The 21,139-nt window shown below is 41.6% G+C and overlaps 1 protein-coding gene across 2 annotated transcripts in view; it reads right to left on the bottom strand.

Moving 5' to 3' along the window:
- trpc3 (transient receptor potential cation channel, subfamily C, member 3) overlaps positions 1 to 21,139 on the bottom strand; it is a 254,492-nt gene that overhangs the window by 86,851 nt on the left and 146,502 nt on the right. For both annotated transcript variants that reach the window (XM_087980116.1, XM_087980114.1), the window contains one exon: positions 18,801 to 19,578. In XM_087980116.1, coding sequence (XP_087836242.1) covers positions 18,801 to 19,578 — 778 coding nt within the window. The remainder of the gene's footprint in view (positions 1 to 18,800; positions 19,579 to 21,139) is intronic.

The following is a 21,139-nucleotide window of genomic DNA, read 5'->3' as shown; positions in this document are numbered from 1 at the left end:
ACAACCCTATCAACTTGGGTGGCAACTTTGAGGGATCTATGGACATGCACACTAAAATCTGTTCTTCCACACTACCAAGAATCCTGCCTTTAACCCTGTATTCTGCAATCAGATTCAACCTTCCAAAATGAATCACTTCACACTTTTCCAGATTGAACTCCATCTGCCACTCCTCAGTCCAATCCTGTATCCTAGCAATGTCCTGTTGCAACCTACAACAGCCCTTCTACACTATCCACCATTCCACCAACCGTTATATCATCAGAAAACTTAATAACCCACCCTTCCACTTCTTCATCCAAGTCATTTAGAAAAATCACAAAGAGCAGAGGTCCCAGAACAGTTCCCTGCAGAGAACCACTGGTCACTGAGCTCCAGGCTGAATACTTTCCATCTACCTTCACCCTCTGTCTTCTATGGGCCAGCCAATTCTGTATCCAGACAGCCAAATTTCCCTGAATGAGCCTACTGTGGGGAACCTTATCAAACGCCCTGCTAAAATCCATGTACACCACATTCATTGCTCTACCTTCATCAATGTGTTTTGTCACATCCTCAAAGATTTAATAAGGCTTGTGAGGCATGATCTGCCCCTCACAAAGCCATGCTGACTATCTCTAATCAAACCATGGCTTTCCAAGTATCGTAAATGCTCTCAGACTTAAGACTGATTGGTCTGTAATTCCCAAAATTATCTCTATTCCCTTTTTTGGACAAGGGAATAACATTGCCAACCTCCAATCATCTGGCACTCCTCTAGTGGACAGTGAGGATGCAAAGATCATCACCAAAGACACAGCAATCTCTTCCCTCATTTCCTGTAGTAACCTTGGTTATATCCTGTCTGGCCCAGGGAACTTATCTATCCTCAAATTTTCAAACTTTTCAGCATATCCTCCTTCTTAACATCAACATGTTTGGGCATATCAGCCTGTTTCGCGCTGTCCTCACAAACATTCAGTGGTGAATACTGAAGCAAAGTATTCACGAAGAACTTCCACTACCTCATCCAACTCCAGTGACAAATTCCCTCCATTATCCCTGATCGGCTCTACTCTCACTCTGGCCATCCTTTGTTCCTCACATAAGTGTAGAATGCCTTAGGGTTTTCCTTAATCCTACCCATTAAAGCTTTCTCATGCTCCTATTTAGCTCTCTCTCCATTCTTCAGATCCTACCTGTTGAAGCTTTCTCATGTCCCTATCTAGCTCTCCTGTCCATTATTCAGATCCTTCCTGGCTACCTTAGAATCCTTTAGAGCCCTGTCTGATCCTAGCTTTCTCAACCTTAAGAAGCTTCCTTCCTCCTCTTGACTAGATGTTCCACACCTCTTGTCACCAAGGTTCCTTCACCCTGCCATCCCTTCCTTGCCTCAGTGGGACAAACCAAACCAGCACTATCAGTAAACGCTCCCTAAACAACCTCCACACTTCTGTTGTGCAATTCCCTGAGAACATCTGTTCCCAATTTAGGTGCCCCAGTTCCTGCCTAATAGCATTGTAATTCCCCCTCCCCCAATTAAATACTTTACAATACCGTCTGCTCCTATCCCTCTCTATGATAGTAAAGTTCAGGGATTTGTGATCACTACCACCAAAATGCTCTCCCACCTGGCCTAGTTCGTTGCCAAGCACCAAATACAATATGGCCTCCCCTCTAGTTGGCCTATCTACATACTGAGTCAGGAATCCTTCCTGGACACATTTTACAAAAAATTGCTTCATCCAAATTATTTGAACTAAGGAGATTCCAGTCAATATTAGCAAAGTTAAAGTCACCCACGACAATAACCCTGTTACTTCTGTACGTTTCCAAAATCTGCCTCCCAATCTGCTCTTCTGTGTCTCTGTTTCTACTGGGGTGCCTGTAGAAAACTCCCAAAAAAGTGACTGCTCCTGTCCTGTTTCTGACTCTGAGACAAACCCTCCTCGATGACCTCCCTTTCTGCAGCTGTGATACGATCCCTGATTAGCAATGATACTCCCCGCCCCCCCTTTTACCTCCCCCTTTTCTTTTCGAAACATCCAACAACCACTCCCTGTGATTTCTGAGTCTCTGCAATGGCCACAACACCATAGTTCCAAGCACTGATCCATGCTCTAAGTTCATCACCTTTATTCCTGATACTTCTTGTATTAAAATAGGCATATTTCAACCCATCACACTGATTGAAACTTTGCCCTATCAACTGTCTATCCTTCCTCATAGAACCTCTGCAAGCTGTGTCTGGCTGTTCACTTGCTACGTCATCCTCAAATCCATTGCCCCAGTTCCCATCCTTCTGCCAAACTAGTTTAAACCCTCCCAACGAGCTTTAGGAAACCTCCTGCCCAGGATATTGGTGCCCCTCCATTTTAGGCCCAATCCGTCCTTCTTGTACAGGCCCCACCTTCCCTAGAAGATATCCCAATGATCCACATATCTAAAGCCTTCCCTTCTACATCAGTCCTGCAGGCAGGTGTTAATCTGTACTCGTTTTCTGTCCCTAGTACCAATTATGTGATTATTAGTCTGTCTGTCCAGCCTTTTAGCTTTCAACCTAACTCTCTATATTCCCTTTTCAGATCCTCATCCCTTTTCCTAGCTATGTCATTGGTACCAATATGTACCACGATATCTGGCTGCTCTGCCTCCCCCTTAGCAATCCTGTAGACCCGATCAGAAACATCCCTGACCCTGGCATCCAGGAGGCAACATACCATCTGGGAGTCTCAGTTGCAACCACAGAATCTCCAGCCTGTTCATATCACCATTGAATCTCCTGTCAATATTGTGTGCAGTTTTGGTCTCCTTATCTGAGGAAGGATGTTCTTGCTCTCAAGTTAGGGCAGTGAATGTTTATGAAATGTTTCCTGGGGTGGGGGAGCTGATGTATAAGTAGAGGTTGAATTAGATAGGTTTATACTCACTGGAGTTTAGAAGAATGGGGGGGACAAGTGATTGAGTTGGCTAATCAGCCATGATCATAATGAATGGTGGACCAGACTCGAATGGCCGAATGGCATATTCCTGCTCCTATTTACTATGTTTATCAGCAATATTGTAAAAACAGCCCCAGCTATTTGCCCACTTGTAAGTTTGGCACAGAACTAGAGCATATCAAAGCTATTATTCATAGTACATTACACAAATTCTCAAATGAGCCAAAGATTGACACTTTCTGTCCTGAAATATACTTCGATAACATGGAAGGATAAGTATCTCAAGAAGCTGAACAACAAGTTAAGCAGGCTGTTTCATACTGCTACAATGCAATGGAGCCATGAATGGTATTGACACTAACAGTCCAAAAACACATCCTACTTACCTCAAAATTAAGCAAAGTTACACTGAAATTTCGGTTGGCTGATTATATTTCAATGAAATCTTTATTTGTATTGATTTTTGGACTGAGCAAGCCAGCAATCTATGACTAGTAATATTTATGGAACTGACAATTCCAAAACTTGCTGGATGGCAACACTAAATTCATTCTAGCAAAAGGGGAGGAGCTTATTATAGATGTCACAGAGGGTTGTGGAACTGGAGGAGATTACAGAGACAGAAAGAGCTCAAGCCATGGAGGAATTTGAAAATGGATGAGAATGTCAAAATCAAGACATTGCTTGACCAGGAGGCAACTCAGAACAGTTTGGGGTCACTGAAGAATTGTTCAAAAGATACAGTTGAGTTGGCGACAGAGATAGAATCCACATGACACAGTGCTGCTGTTAGCTGTCCTGTTGAAAAGGCAACTGAACTACACTGAGTCTGTCTAATTGGGGACTCAGTGAAAAGTCAAGAGCAGGGGATTGGCTGCCTGTTGTTAAAAGTCAGGAAGAAATTGTCAGGAAATTGGATAAATGTTTACAACAGGGCTCATGAAACGTGTTGGAGGTTGTGAAGCTCAGCAAAAGCTGTGTACCACTAATAGTTCAGTATAGCTGAGAGTTGAAAGTTGTAAGGCCCTTGGGCATTATCTCTCATTGCAATTGGCTTAGTTTGAAGCACAGGGGAGAAAACAGAGGTAGTTTTAGCTTGGTGAAACTAGCTGTCAGTGAAGAGCTGGAGTTATGCTTCTGAATGAGCAGTGTAATGCAGCTTTGGCATTCAGGAGAGAGCAAATCCATGAAAAGATGGCAATCAACCGAAATAAAAACAACCATTGAGGCAATGATAGAATGGTCCTTGAGAAGGATTTTCAAGGCCAGATCAACTGAAATGAGGAATTGTGATGCCTTGTGAAGTTTAATGAGATTTGATGATCTATTCTGTAATTAACATCTGGGAATGGGTGGGGAGGCGCAATTGCTGAGAAATCTATGGGAACTATCTTGATCACATTTGATATTTGCTGAAAATGTGTTGCTGGAAAAGCGCAGCAGGTCAGGCAGCATCCAAGGAGCAGGAGAATTTATTATGCACTGTTTGGTGTTTGATCACAGTCTAATACTCACATCTACCATGTTAATTTTGGGTGTTAGTAATAAGTTGTACATGTATTGTAGATTGTATTACTATTCGAATGTTGCTTAGAAATGTTTCTTCTTTTCTGTTCTTCTGGCTTTATTCTCATAATAGGTCCCCTGGATCTCATACTTTGTCTACTTTAAAAATGGAGGTATCTGGTCCCTAGCCAGATTGTAGCATAAATTTTGACAGTCTGGTTCAGGATCATTACAGAATCAAATAGTGCATTCCTCTGATTATTGTAATAGGCTGTTTGCAAGTATATTTGACCAGCTTCTGCTTGCAAAATGTCTACTGTTAGATCTGATTCCACAATTGGGCAGTACCTGTTGACCAATCATAAGTATGTTAATAGCTCCACGAGCAACCAATTTAAGATATACAGTCAAGTCATAACATGTCTCATTTATACTTATTAGAACTTCCATTCATTCATACATGAACTTGTTCTCTGCAAACAAAAGGGATGTATTCAAGACTGAAGACTTTTTTGAGTTAACCAGGATGTGGAGAGCCTATAAGTACCCTTTACTTTCAGTACAGCAATATCCTGACCAATGAGTCCTGGCATGCCAACCAATCCCTCCTATAGTTTTTAACTTTTGAAATTTGACATTCTTGCATGTATCCTGACAAGTGAAGAACAAAAAGCTCAGACCAACATGTCTCTCTTTTCAGCAATATTCAAACATTTAAAGCTTTGCTGTCCACCACTAAAATCCATAATTTAGAGATCATCCAGGTATGCAAAGATAATCTTAATTTGAAACCATCTTCTTGAAAGCTCTCTTCACCTATCTCCACTGCCCACACCTCTAAGAAGTGTAAAAAGTTCAGGGACATGTTTTGCTATGAAGATTGAGACCTGAAACCTTGAGACCATCTGAAGTGCAACTACCTCTGCTGTTACCCTCCCCTTCCCAAGTCAGTCAGGCCAAATGCTTTCCACTGCAATAAACCTGAACTCACGTCATTCACTAGATTTTTGTCCCATCTTTAGCTTTTCTCTCACTGAGCCCCATATGGCCCAACACTGCTCCCTTGGCTATATTCTGACCAAACTGTTGATCACATAACTTCCTTTCCTGAGCCATGTAATGTTATAATGGCTCCAGTCCTCAGGTGCTGTCCCCCAGCGCCCTCAAATCTGTCATCACCCTTACCTGAAAATAACCACCCTTAACCTCACTATCCTTGCAAATTACTGCCTGATCTTAAATTTCCCTTTCCTTTCCAAAGCCATTGAACAGTTTGTCAACTCCCAAATCTGTGCCTATTGTTCTCATTATTCCGTTTTTGAATTAGATTAAATGCTTTGTGACATAACTGTGATAAACTAATTCTCATCATCCTTTTTGACTTATCAACAGTTACTGCAAGTTAACCATACCATCCTCCTGCAATGCCTGTCCGGCGTCATTCAGCTGGATAGAAATAGCCTAGCTTGTTATATTCTTATCAATTGAATCATGACTGAGGTTCAATGCTACTGCCTTGTTAGTCCTGGATTTTTTTAAGTATCTATCCATGGCCCCCTTTCATTAAGTTAAAAATCGCACAACACCAGGTTATAGTCCAACAGGTTTAATTGGAAGCATTAGCTTTCGGAGTGCCACTCCTTCATCAGGTGGTTGAAGGAGCAGTGCTCTGAAAGCTAGTGCTTCCAATTAAATCTGTTGGACTATAACCTGGTGTTGTGCGATTTTTAACTTTGTACACCCCAGTCCAACACCGGCATCTCCAAATTATGACCCCTTTTATGAAGTATCCACACACTACTCCTCTGAAAAAATACATCATGTTCCAGAGTTCTGACAGGATTCCACCACTGTTTCTGGGAACTACTGCACAAGAAGAATACTGCTTGTCTGGGAACCATCATTATTTGCACAATACTTGTTTCCAACATAATATTTGGAAAACTTAAACTAATATCTTTGGTTGTCACAGTCAACATTTTTTTTTCTGTCCATCATTTACATCTCTAGCAATTATCTCAAGCTGAACTGGCCTGCTCATGACCTTGGAGTGGTAGTAAGCCCAAGGTGAACTTCTAACATGGTGGCACAGTGGTTAGCACTGCTGCCTCACAGTGCCAGAGACCTGGGTTCAATTCCCACCTCAGGCGACTGATTGTGTGGAGTTTGCACATTTTCCCCATGTCTGTGCGGGTTTCCTCCGGGTACTCTGGTTTCCTCCCGCAGGTCAGGTGAATTGGCTATGCTAAGTTGCCTGTAGTGTTAGGTGAAGGGGTAAATGTATTGGTGGGTCGGTGTGGACTTGTTGGGTCGAAGGGCCTGTTTCCACACTGTGAGTAATCTAATCTAATAACCTATTTTCTACTATATCATCAAGATTTCCTATTTGTGTCATCATTTGACTTTAACATATCTTCACCCCGTTGACTGCTAAAACTCTCATCCATGCTTTTGTTACCTTTAGGTTTGGCTATTCCAATGTTCTCCTGACAACCTTCCATCTTCCACCTTACATAAACCTCTGTCTGTCCAAATTTTGAATAAAAGCAAAATACTGCAGATGTTGGAAATCTCAAAGAAACACCGAGAATGCTGGAGAAACTCAGTAGATCTAGTAGCATCTATGGGGACAGAAACAGAGTTAACATTTCAAATCTGATGTGACTTTTCTGAAAGGTGTTGGAAAACGATTTTTTCAATATTTTTAACAGAGCCAGAGGAGGAGCAAGGGGGCAGAGGGTGTAGGGGGCCTGATGGTGTAGGGGCCCAGTGCAAAAGACAAAGAGATTGAATGTTTTGAAGGAGGCGGTAGATGTAGATCATAGGACTAAAGGGATCAAAGGGTATACATCGAAAGCATGAATAGAGAACAGAGTAAGATGATCAGCCATGACTATATTGAATGGCAGAACAGACTTGCAGGGCCAACTCGTCTACTCCTGTTCCTATTGTTTATGTTTCTATGACTGTTAATGGCAATCAAAGAACAAAAGAGATGCAAAATAAAGGTAAATTAAGGTGTGAAAGGGAGAAAAATACCAACTCTGTTTCTCTCTCTACAGATGCTACCAGACCTGTTGAGTTTCTTCAGCATCCTCTCGCATTATTACATCCAAATCTGTGCTGCCTATATCTTAACTGGCACCAAATCTAATTTATCCATCACCCCTGTGTTTGGAGATCTAAACCGAATCCTGGTCAAGTAACATCTCAGTTTTAAAAACTCATGGTGGATTCCAAATCTCTTGATGGCTTCAAACTTCTTTATTTCTGTTACCTCCTCCAGTTCTACCAGACATTGAAATTTCTGCACTCCTCTATTTTTGTTCTGTTCTGTTAACATCCCGATTTTAATCTCTCTACCACTGGCTACACGCCTTCAGCCACAATGGCCCTGGACATTGGAATTCTCTCCGTAAATTCTGCTTTAGTCGAAATCTCTTCCCTTGTTAAAAATATTCCTCTTTGACCAAATTTTTGATCATTTGTTTTGATATCTTCTTCTGTGGCTTGATTTTTAAAAAAAAATTCTTGATATTCTACAGGTTATGTGCCTTGAGATGTTCTTACATTTCTTACATTGAGATGTTCTTACATTTCTTACATTAAATGTGGTATATAAGTGTAAGTTGCTGGGGTTTTCCATTTATGACACCTTTCAGCAGCCACTGAAACATTGTACGGAAGTGAGGACTGCAGATGCTGAAGATCAGAATCGAAAAGTGTGATGCTGGTAAAGCATAGCTGGTCAGGCAGCTTCTGAGAAGCAGAAGAATCAACATTTCAGGCATAAGGACGTCATCAAAATTCTTCTGCTCCTCGGATGCTGCCCAGCCTGCTGTGCATTTCCAGCGCCACACTTTTCGACACTGAGACATTGTGCTCTTTTTTATTCTAACAAAATTAGCCTTGATTTTTCAAGAAACAGCAGGAACCTTTTCAAGAAGCAGCAGGTATTGAAAGGCTTTGAAAATTACTCTGACCACAAAAGTATTAAAATTCATGAAAGAGCAAGATTTGACAGAAGTGTCCAGCATTCAAGGCAGTAAATGATTTCATTAATGATCTCTACACATTAGTGGAGAAAAGCAACTATGGTGACTTCAGGTCAGAATTCATAAGAGACCGAATATCTGTAGGAATTATTGATGAATCTCTGTCAGAGTTACCACAGCCCAAAACAGTCCTGACTGTAGAGAAAGCCACTCAAATAGTGAGTAAAGCAAAAATCTGAAAGCAACACAGATTAATCCACAGACGGGAAGATTAGCGTTGGCCCAGGGGAACAGCAGAATTCATTGAAATCTCAAGGCCCAAACCCCAAAAACAAAACCATGGATCAGTACATGGAATAATGATGGTGCACCATTACAGAGACTTGAATATCACAGGGGCAGCAATAGCTGTTAGATGTTCCAGGATTTAGATGTTTCAAAAGGAATAGGGAGGAAGGTAAAAGAGATGGGGAAGTGGCATTCATAAGGTGAAGGGAGAACAGCCAGAAGTTGTGGTACACATTGGTACCAATGACATGGCTAGGAAAAGAGATGAGGACCTGAAAAATGAATATAGGGAGTGAGGTTGAAAGCTAAAAGGCAGAACAAATTGAGTAGTAACCTCAAGATTGCTACCGGTGCCATGGGCTAATGAGGCTAGGAACAGAGAGCGAGTGCAGATGAACATGTGGCTGCACAGCTGGTGTAGTAGGGAGGGCTTCAGATATGTGGATCATTGGGATACCTTCTGGGGAAGGTGGAACCTGTACGAGAAGGATGGGTTACACGGGAACTGGAGGGGCACCAATATCCTGGGCAGGACATTTGCTAGAGCTCTTCTAAACTAGATTGGCACAATATAGGGAACTGGAGCTACAAATCAGAGGATTGAGTAGCCAGTGAACAACCAGATACAGCATGTGAGGAGAGTCAGACAATTGATAGGGCAAAGTTTCAGTCAGTGTGATGGGTTGAAGTGTGACTATTTTAACACAAGACGTATTAGAAATAAGTGTGATGAACTTAGAGCAGGGATCAATACTTGGAACTATGATGTTGTGACCATTACGGAGACTTGGATATCACAGGGGCAGGAATAGTTGCTGGATGTTCCAGGGTTCACATGTTTCGAAAAGAAAAGAGGTGTAGGCAAAAGAGGTGGGGTAGTGTCATTGTTAATCTGGGATGGTATCACAGCTGCAGAAAAGGAAGTTGTCGAGGAGGGTTTGTCTATTGAGTCAGTATGGGTGAAAGTCAGAAACAGGAAAGGAGCAGTCACTGTATTAGGGGTTTTCTACAGACACCCCCAATAGCAACATAGACACGAAGGAACAGATTGGGAGGAAGATTTTGGAAAGGTGCAGAATTAAAAGAGTTGTTGTCATGGGTGACTTTAACTTCACTAATATTGATTGGAACCTCCTTAGTTCAAATAGTTTGGATGGAGCAGTTTTTGTCAGGTGTGTCCAGAAAGGATTCCTGACTCAGTATGTAGACAGGTTGACTAGAGGGGAGGCCATATTGGATTTGGTGCTTGGCGACGATCCAGGCCAGATGTGAGATCTCTCAGTGGGACAGCATTTTGGTGATAATGATCACAAATCCCTGACCTTTACAATAGTCATGGAGAGGGATAGGAGCAGATGGTATGGGAAAGCATTTAGACTTTTTTTAGATTAGATTACATTACAGTGTGGAAACAGGCCCTTCGGCACAACAAGTCCACACCGACCCGCCGAAGCGAAACCCACCCATACCCCTACATTTACCCCTTACCTAACACTACGGGCAATTTAGCATGGCCAATTCACCTGACCCTGCACATCTTTTGGACTGTGGGAGGAAACCGGAGCACCCGGAGGAAACCCACGCAGACACGGGGAGAACGTGCAAACTCCACACAGTCAGTCGCCTGAGGCGGGAATTGAACCCGGGTCTCAGGCGCTGTGAGGCAGCAGTGCTAACCACTGTGCCACCGTGCCGCCCACCAAAATTTAATTAGGGGAGGGAGAATTACAATGCAGTTAGACAAGAACTGGGGCACCTAAATTGGGAACAGATATTTTCAGGAAAATGCAGAACAGAAGTGTGGAGGTTGTTTAGGGAGCACTTGCAGATAGTGCTGGATAGGTTGCCCCACTGAGGCAAAGAAGGGATGGTAGGGTGAAGGAACCTTGGTGACAAGAGATTTGGAACTTCAAGTCAAGAGGAGGAAGGAAGCTTCTTCAAGCTGAGAAGGCAAGGATCAGACAGGGCTCTAAAGGGTTCTAAGGTAGCCAGGAAGGATCTGAAGAATGGACAGGATAGCTAGATAGGGGCATGAGAAAGTTTCAACAGGTAGGATCTGAAGAATGGAGGGAGAGCTAAATAGGAGCATGAGAAAGCTTTAACGGGTAGGATTAAGGAAAACCCTAAGGTACTCTCCACTTATTTGAGGAACAAGAGGATGGCCAGAGTGAGGGTAGAGCCGATCAGGGATAGTGGAGGGAACTTGTGCCTGGAGTTGGAGGAGGTAGTGAAGGTCCTTAATGATTACTTGGCTTCAGTGTTCACTACTGATAGGGACCTTGTCGTTTGTGAGGACAGAGTGAAACAGGCTGATTTGCTCATACAGGTTGACGTTAAAAAGGAGTAGGCTCTGAAAATTTTGAAAAACGTAAGGACAGCTAAGTCCCCTGGACCACAGGGATATAACCAAGGTTACTACAGGAAGCGAAGGAAGAGATTACTGCACCTTTAGCGATGATGTTTGCATCCCCACTGTCCACTGGAGTAGTGCTAGATGATTGGAGAGTGGCAAATGTTATTCCCTTGTTCAAGAAAGGGAATAGGGACAATCCTGGGAATTACTAACCAGTCAGACTTATGTCTGTGGTGGGCAAAGTTTTGGAGAGGATTCTGAGATACAGGATTAATGATAACTTGGAAAACCATAGTTTGATTAGAAATAGTCAGCATGGCTTTGTGAGGGGCAGATCATGCCTCACAAGCCTTATTGAATTCTTTGAGGATGTGACAAAACATGTTCGTGAAGATAGAGCAGTGGATGTGGTATACAGGGATCTTAGTAAGGCTCATTTACAAAGTAAGGAGGCATGGTATACAGGGAAATTTGGCAGTCTGGATGCAGAATTGGCTGGCCCATTAAAGACAGACGGTTGTGGTAGATGGAAAGTATTCAGCCTAGGGCATAGTGACCAGTGGTGCTCTGCAGGGAGCTGTTCTGGGACTTCTATTCTTTGTGACTTTTATAAATGACTTGGATGAGGAAGTGGAAGGGAGGGTTAGTATGTTTGTCAATGGCATGAAGGTTGGTGGAATGGTCGATAGTATGGAGGACTGATGTAGGTTGCAAAGGGACATTGACAGGATGCAGAACTGGGCTGAGAAGTGGCAGATGGAGTTCAATCTGGAAAAGTGTGAAGTGATTCATTTTGGGGGGGTCAAATTTGAATGCAGAATACAGGGCTAAAGGCAGGATTCTTGGCAGTTTGAAGAAACAGAGGGATCTTGGGGTCCATGTCCATAGATCCCTCAAAGTTGCCACCCAAGTTGATAGTGGGGTGCTGGAAAAGCACAGCAGGTCAGGCAGCATCCCAGGAGCAGGAGAATCGATGTTTTGGGCAAGAGCCCGTCATCAGGAATGAGATTCATGAAGGGCTTTTGCCCAAAACTTTGGTTTTCCTGCTCCTTGGATGCTGCCTGACCTGCTGTGCTTTTCCAGCACCCTATTCTCAACTCTGATCTCCAGCATCTGCAGTCCTCACTTGCTCCTACCCAATTTGATAGGCTTGTTAAGAACGTGTATGGTATGTTGGCTTACATTAGCAGGGGGATTGAGCTTAAGAGCTGCAAAGTTATGCTGCAGATCTATAGAAAACTGGTTAGACCACACTTGGAATATGGTGTTCAGTTCTGATCGTCTCATTATGGGAAAGATGTGGAGGGTTTAGAGAGGGTGCAGAGAAGATTTACCAGGATGCTGCCTGGCCTGGAGGGCTTGTCTTATGAAGAAAGGTTGAGGTGGAGAGGTCCAGGAAGGGGACGGAAGTGAACAAGATAGTCCAGGTGGAAAATGTTAGTGAAGTTGATGAACTGTTTAACCTCCTTGTGGGAGCACAAGGTGGCACAAATGCAGTCATCAATGTAGCAGACGAAAAGGTGTGGGATGGTGTCAATGTAACTATGGAAGATGGACTGTTCCACATATCCTACAAAGAGGCAGGCATACTTGGGGCCCATGTGGGTGCCGATGTCTACGCCTTTGGTCTGAAGGAAATGGAAGGATTCGCAGGAGTTGTTGTTGAGGGTGAGGACCAGTTCCGCAAATCGAATGAGTGTGTCAGTGGAGGGGGACTGATAGGGTCAGTGGGAGAAGAAGAAACAAAGGGCTAGGAGGCCTTCACCATGGCGGATAGATGTGTACAGGGACTGGATGTCCATGAAGAAGATGGGGCTTTGGGGCCGGGGAAACACAAGTCATGGAGGAGGTGGAGGGCATGGATAGTGTCTCAAATGTATGTGGGGAGTTCCTGGATCAAGTGGAACAGGATGGTATCTTAAGAGGAGATAGGTTTGGTGGGGCAGGAGCAGACAGAGAAAACAGGTCAACCGGGGCAGTCATTTTGTGGATTTTGGGTACCCACACAAAGAAATTAATGAGGCTAATCTACAACAGAGGCGAAACCTAAAATGTTCCCAGGGGAAACAGCTGGTTAACACTTATCATTTTTGGCAAACCCTTGTTCATGCCTAAGGCTATCTCCTGAATGTTTTAATTAAATATCATGGCATGTTTCAGATAATGAATTATAGTTACAAAAAACTCCACAGCTGATAAACAGTGTAACTACAAAGTCAATGAAGAATACAACTTAGATTAAAGGTATGCTGCATGGAACTGTTCAATATGCCTCTCTGGTCAAGGATGTCATTGAACGACTATAGAGTGCACCACTTTAACCATTCACTTCCTTCACAACTGATACATAGAGGCAGTGCAGTGTGCCATCCACAAAGTTCACTGCAGCAACTTACTATGTCTCCTTTGACAACACCTTCCAATCCTACAACCTCTGTTATCTAAAAGAACCACGTCTGCAGAGCATGGAAACACCAAATTACCCTCCAGGCCACATATCATTTAATTGAGAACTACATGAGTCTTCCTTCATGGTCACTGGGTTAAAACCCTGGAACTCCCTTTCTAACAATACTGTGGATGTATCTGCATCAGATGGACTGTGGCAGTACTGACATTGCTGGTGGTGCTTAAATCCTATAAGTTACTTTGAAAAAGTCATGATCCCACAGTCTCTAATTTGGCTCTCTCTCTAAGGCAGGTACATTTTATCTATCACTACTGGTTGTGTTTCATATCTACTCAGCACTCATTTCCGAGATTCATTTTAATACATGTTTTGCAAGTACTCATCATGAGTGTGAGATTGCCTATTTACATTACGATCCTCATATTTATGGGAAGTGGAGAGGGAGCAGGGAAACCTGAAAATATGTGGAACAAGGAAGTAACGACAGGATCTCCTTGTTAGTTCTTTATTCATTCTTCACTCATGTTGCTTCAGGATAATAGGAGTGTAACAGAAAGTATTTAAGTATTAGATCTTTGCTGTTCTTGACTCCCTTTAGCTCCTAGATTTCCTTTGAAAGCCAACTTGGCAGTAGTAAAGTTGAATGCTATCAAAATATCAGGAATGGAGCTGATTGTTTGGTTGATATAATGATGCAGTTGCTTCTTTAGAATGGGTCACCTGAACCAGCTCAAAAATATTGCAGTTATAACAACACTAAGCTGATTTGAGAAAGGTCAAGGTCACAAAAGTGGAAGAAAACAAAGAACTGCAGATGCTGGTGATCTGAAACAAACAAAAATAGAAATTGCTGGAAAAACTCAAAGGCTCTGGCAGCATTCGTGGAGAGAGACAAACAGAGTTAATGTTTCACGTCTTACATGACTCCTCAGAACTAGCCCATCATTACCTGTTTTATCTCCTGCTAGTTTCTTAAATGGTGGATTACTTCTGCTAATTTCCAATCTACTAGGAATGTTCCATTAGGAATATAGGCTAAAAATTCCAATGAAATTGTGTGAGAATACAAGTGCCTCTAATATCAAAACAAATGTTTTGCAAATCAGAAACTTGTGCCTCTGATGGTGTAAACATAGTTTAACCATAATTTCCATATTTCCATTTGCTTCTGAACATTTTCTAACACAAATTCTTGCTTACCTTTGATTTTTCACTGAAAAAAAAGAATCCCCTCAACATCTTTGCAAAACAAAGTGATGCTATGTACAAAGATTGCTTTTAACTTGCTTCAGTTTGGAAGTTTCAACATTCTTTTACCCATTTCTCCACATCAAAATTTAAGTTTTTCTTCTTGAATTGCTACTTTTCAGCCTTATTATACCTCAAGCTCCAACAGTACGTATTCTGTTAATACAAATTATTTTTACTTTGTACTGACAGGCAGCTATTTTATATATTCCCTACCAGTTACAGGACTTCTCGGATTTCTGCCAAGTGTGCATTCTTTAATCAACGCGTGTCTAGAAATTCTAGTCAGGGTCTGAACTCCTGTTTCGGGCCCTGTTCAGTTAAAGGAATACCCACTTACCTTTTGGTTAATCTGTGCTGGAGATTCCTGGACAGATGCCTTCAGTTACAAACCTTGTCCAGGAATCCTTGAATCCAGCAGTGGACAAAGTCATCACCAAACCATGTTTATTTACAACACTGGGCACTGTGTTCTGAAGTTTAATTGAACAGCAGACGTGAATGAGGTGGCAAGAAGGTGAGGGGTTAGGTTGTGTGGTGGGTGAGGTGCGTAGGGTTCCAGGTGGATGAGGTAAGGTGCCAGGTAGATGTAAAACGTAACTTAGTAAGTGGTGGGGGAGATCATGTGTCAGGTGAGTAAGGGTAGGGTTCCAGGGTGCCAAGCAAGTGGATGAGTGTTTAGGGTAAGTTAGGGGTGGTACCTCTTAGATGAGTCTGGGTCAGATTGGGAGGTGAGTGGCAGTGTTGGGTTTGGTGGGGTTGATGGAAGGGTTGATGGAAGGGTGCAGGGTCTAGTTGGGTAGTTTTGACATATTTGGTAGAGTTACCGGGTTTCAGTCTGGCAGGTGTGTGGTGCAGTTGATTCAGAGGGTGTGAATTGGGATTGTCAGACTCATATGGCGAAAGTGAGGACTGCAGATGCTGGAGATCAGAGCTGAAAAATGGAAAGGCGCAGCAGGTCAGGCAGCATCCAAGGAGCAGGAGAATCGACGTTTCGGGCATAATTCCTGAAGAAGGGCTCATGCCCGAAACGTCGATTCTCCCGCTCCTTGGATGCTGCCTGACCTGCTGCGCTTTTCCAGCAATGCATTTTTCAGATTCATATGACGTCAGGGTCAAGGAGTGTTAGGCGATATAATTGGTAGTGGCGACTGATGGAAACAATGGTGAGTCAGGGGCTCAGTTTAGTAGCTATCCAGGAGTTACAGTAAGTCCTTAACTCTAACAAGTGAATTGAAATACTCTGAAATCTCTGATTTCAATGGGCTTTTTTAAAGCATCCAGATGCAAGAGAAATGCTGCTGGAATTTTAAATTTCTCATGGCATTCCTTTCGAGTCAATTCATGAGGATTTCTGGATGATCCCAATATGCTACTCCACCAAAACTGCTGCAATGATTATCTATCCATCAGAATATCTGGGCTATAATTCTCAGTTGCATCTGAAGATCAGATCCTATAAATCATCTAGTGCAAAGAATGTTGTAGTCATTTTTCAACTCATTACTATTTCCTATATAGTTATTTGCTGCAAAGCACCAGTGACGCACCAAATAAAAACTTCAATTATTTTTAATCACAATAATAATTAGTTTTATATGCTCTGTAGTTCAAAGTCTCCAGAGAGGCGAATGTGCTTGGAAAAAAGATCTGTTCAGTACAGAATTGCATTTGTTTTAACATATTTTCAACTATCATTCTCTTCATACCTCAAACCCTTGAAAGAACTCAGTTTAGGTGGGTGTGCAACATGGGCAATATCAGGTCATGAGCTTATTATACACTTTATTCAATTTTCATTAACATTTTTAGCACCACACTTTCCCACCCACTGCCACTAAGGTTTCAAATTCCTCCTCCTTTGATTGCTTTTTTCTTGTAATTTAGCTCCTATCTAACACAATCAATGTACATTGCAATCTAAGTTGGTCTTTCTAAAGTGCAGATTCTGCATATTCCATTGAATTGGAATAAGATATTTGCGGGGTGAAATTCAACTTTGGCAGTATACACACTATCAGTCATTTAAGTCTTAATCAATATAAGAATATGATGATTAATTTCTATGCCTTATTTCCTTTTCCAGTGAAAACATCGGAAATGGCCCATTTTTTGACAAAATACAAGATTTCTTTGATAAGGTGCAGATAAAATTAACCAGACTAATATAGGGACTTAAGGATGAGGGCAATTGGATGACCTCATTTCCCATTCTCTCAAGGTGTTCAAACCAATGAAAGAGATCAATAGCCTAGAAAAATGTTTTAAATGTTTTCTTTGCTGGGCGAACAAGGAGACAAATGTTAAAGTTAGAGCGAAGCTAATTCTGAATGAAATCAGGAAATAATATTTCACAAAAAAGATAGTGTAAATATGGAATTCTCTCCTGCATAAGGTTGTGGATTTTGGGTCACCTGATAGATTTAGGACTGATATTAATAGGTATTTGTTAGGCAAGAATATCATGGAACATGGAACAAGGCAGGTATTTAGAACTGGTGCAGAGATAAGCTATGATGTAACTGTATTGTTGAGCTCAAGGTCATGAATGGCCAACTCCTGTTTCTTTGTTCCCATGAACAGCGATTGAGTTCAACTGTTGGAACAGTTGACCTTGAGAAAACTAAATTCAGAAACAGAAAGTACTAGAGAAACTCTGCAGGTCTGGCAGCAACATTGGAGAGAAAAACAAGTCCAGTGTTTTTGGCTGTGGCTTGTTGGGCCAGTAGAGACTGGCTCTCCTCTGAACTTTCAGCCAATGGGTGAGGCCACTGTCTCCATGAAGAGTTCCAGCTAATATTTCAACAATAAAGCTTTCCCTGATAAGTAACCAGTTCCATTACTGTTATAATCATGCTGACACAAATCTTCTGGGATAGATTTTATTATCAAAAGAATTAAACATCAGGATAAAAAAAGTACACCCGCAGATTGTCTATCTTCTTTTACATTTTGATAATAAAGTCAAAATCCATCTGATCACAAGTTATACTAAAAAGAGAATACTGGAGACACACAGTAGGCCTGGCAGCATTTTTGAAGAGAAAAATAGAATTAACATTTCAAGTCCAAAGATTCTTCCATGGAACAACAAGTTGTGTTTTCCGAGGAAAGAAAAACACATTTAGATTGTGTGCTGTATCTGAATACTCTTAATAAGATCAGCTAGAAAGAAGTTCCATGTATGAGTGCTTGGACAATGCAATGCGACTCATTTTCAATGTGTCAAAGGGTAGCTTTGAGTAGTTCTGTCATAACAGCAACAGCATTTCATTCAAAGTATTTTTTATTTGTACTGCTCTTTTGATTTTGCTAATTAATGCACACCATAGTCATAATGTTCAGTGATCTTACTTATCATAAAAGATTATCATGATGAATAAACCTTACTGAGTAGTTGGGTTTTGGAAGACAAGGACAACAGAATCCAGATTATGACATTGACACTAATATGTTTTATTGATATCTGTTTGGGTTTTATTGGGTTTCATTACCCTGGTGGGGTGGGCACAACTGAACTACTGTTGCTGTTGAGATGCTAATCTGGAAGCAACGATTTCAACAAATATCTCCTTGCTTAGATTCAAACTGTACATGATTTTCTCAGTTTAGGATTTTTCTATATATTTTTACAAAAAGTTTTCATTTGGCTACTGACCACATACCCATTTTTCATTTGCAGTTTGACATTGGGCATGATCTACACTGCAACTGTTGCAAATGTGCTGATGTGTTTTAGCCTCCTTATGGCAGAATTCTGCACTGGAGTGTGTTCATCCACCATGTTTAGATGAGAACTTGACATTCCAGGTTTGCAGTCACTTTCATGTTGATTAATTCACAAAATCACTTGACAGTAACAATGTCAATATATTACAGACTTTGTTTTAACATTACAAGGCATGGGCTGACAGACCAAAAATGCTGCTCCGAGGAGACTGTAATTATCCAGATCCATTGGCAGACTGCAGCTTAATTATCTCAATATCTTTGTTCTCTCAATTAATCTATGTAACTTTTATAAAACTGAAATAAAATTTACCTGCTTGGATATACATTGAAGAACTCATAAAACTTACCTTAAATTCTTTTTCAATATTTGCCAACTTGGCTAATTCATTACTAAGTTCCAGTGCTGTGTGTACTGGATCTTCACTAGACAAAGACAAATAGGCAGGGCTTGCTAATCCTTTGTACGCATTGATCCTTGATCTGGAGTGACTAAATGAATCATGCTTTTGTTTCTCCATACATTCATTGCATTTACAGAAATAATCGTGAGGTTTCTCAATTCGTGCTCCTTTCATCAACAACATATGAACCACCTCGTATTTTTGGCAATGGGCAGCCAGAATGATTGGAGTGATATCTGGAGAAAATCTAGTGCCATCTTCATCATAAGCATAAAAATCATCATCTTGCATTTCTTGCTCACAAGGACTGAGGGCCAGTCGATTACTGGGCTCAAATCCAGAATGATTCAAAATTGCTTCCACAATTCGTATATATCCCTTACTGATAGCAAGCAATAATGCATCACCAATTCGAGCCAAATTATCCCTCTTTAGAAGGAGCTCAGTTACTTCCAAATGTTCATTTCCAACTGCTAGCTGAAGGGCATTCTGCCCCATGTAATCAACACAATTAACATTCAGTGACTTGCTCTCTTCCAGCATTCGCCGAACAACAGGTATGTTCCCATATTCAGCTGCGTCCAGAAAACGTTCTTCTTCTGGAGTAAGGCTTGTGCCCCTGTCATTGAACATGAATGCTGGACCACGGACGGCCTGTCTCCTTCCTTTCTCCCGTAGCACTGTCATTCTCCGCTGCATTACAGATGGGTTACTTACACTTTGCCTAAGAGAGAGAGAGCACAGTAAACTAAGGTAAAATGGGAAACAGTTCTGTAGTTAGTCATCTTTGTTAAATTCAGAGTTTCTGAATATTGTCTATTCATTTCAATCAATTTTTATTAGTTTTCAAATTTTTTCAAGGAGATCAACCAAAGCCTATTCTTGTTGATATACCAATGGTTTTCTTGTGCGGAAAACTATCTTTGGAGTTATAAGAAAAGCTGGGGGATGTTTAAATTACCGAAAGGTGAATCAGTAATGAGGCAATTACAATTGACGATAATTGACCAAAATGCCAGAGAAACGATTAACATGTTTCTGTGCAGCCAATTTTTAATGCACGGTTGAAAGGATGATACAAGGAAATTCAAGCATAACGCCCAGAAGGAATTGGATATATACTTCAAAGAAAAAATGCAGTACAAGAGGGAAAGGAGTTAGATTAATCAGATGGCTCTTTTAAAGATCCAGCATAGGGGAAATGAACTGAATGATCTCTTTCTGGATGATTCTATAATCCTAGAGTTAGGATTGTTACAGTGTATTATAAATAGCTGATACGCAGCATGGTAAAACTTAACAAGGTATGCTTCATAGGAGAGGAGGAGATCTTCTTGTGTCAAATGCACCAATTGGAAAAAACATTTGAATTTTTAAATTTATCAATTATGTTAGTGAGCTTCATTTGACAACATCTTTCAGGTAATTAAGGTTAATGCAAGCCAAATTCAGTGATGAAATGAGATTTTATTATTCTGAAGTTAACGTATGCTGTATCGAAGTGAACAATGGCTTTGCTTTAGCAACACTGAACTTAGAATGATACAGCTTGGGAAGAGGCCCTTGACTCCACCATGTTTACGCCAACCAAGATGCCATCCTGAACTAATTACCTCTGCCTGTACATCGTCCACACCCCTCGACATTGGGCTCAGCACTGCTGCCTCACAGCGCCAGGGACCCAGGTTCAATTCCAGCCTCGGGTGAACTGGCTATGTGGAGTTTGCACATTCTCCCCGTGACTGCATAAGGTTCCTCTGGATGCTCAGATTTTCTCCCACAGTCCAAAGGCATACAGGTTAGGTGGATTGGCCATGCTAAATTGCCCATAGTGTCCAGGCATGTGCAGGCTAGGTGGATTGCCATGGGAAGTGCAGGGTTATAGGGATAGGGTACGGGGTAGGATGCTCTTCGGAAGGTCGGTGTGGACTCGATGGGCCAAATGGCCTGCTTCCACACTGTTTATGATTCCCTGCCTCGTAATCTGTCTAAGTGGCTCTCAAACTTTGCAAATGTATCCACTTCTACTACCTCCTCTGGCAGCACATTCCAGGCACCTACCAACAGTTTTGTTTGTGCTGAAATGACTTATTCTTTGCATCACATATATTGCAGACATAATCTGAATATTGCAGAAAAACTCTGAAAAACTGATTTGTTTTGAACAGTAGTGGAAACAAAGTAAGTAAACTATTTCTAATTTCGCAGTCACACATTAAGTCACTGTGGCCTAGAAATTTGGGGACAGATATCTTTCCTTGCATTTAAACTGTGATTTACACCTA

This window comes from Chiloscyllium plagiosum, unplaced genomic scaffold, assembly GCF_037043375.1.
Source record: "Chiloscyllium plagiosum isolate Xiang-an unplaced genomic scaffold, Cpla_swu_hap1 HiC_scaffold_36, whole genome shotgun sequence".
NCBI lineage: Eukaryota > Metazoa > Chordata > Chondrichthyes > Orectolobiformes > Hemiscylliidae > Chiloscyllium > Chiloscyllium plagiosum.
This window is presented reverse-complemented; position numbering and strand designations above follow the sequence as displayed.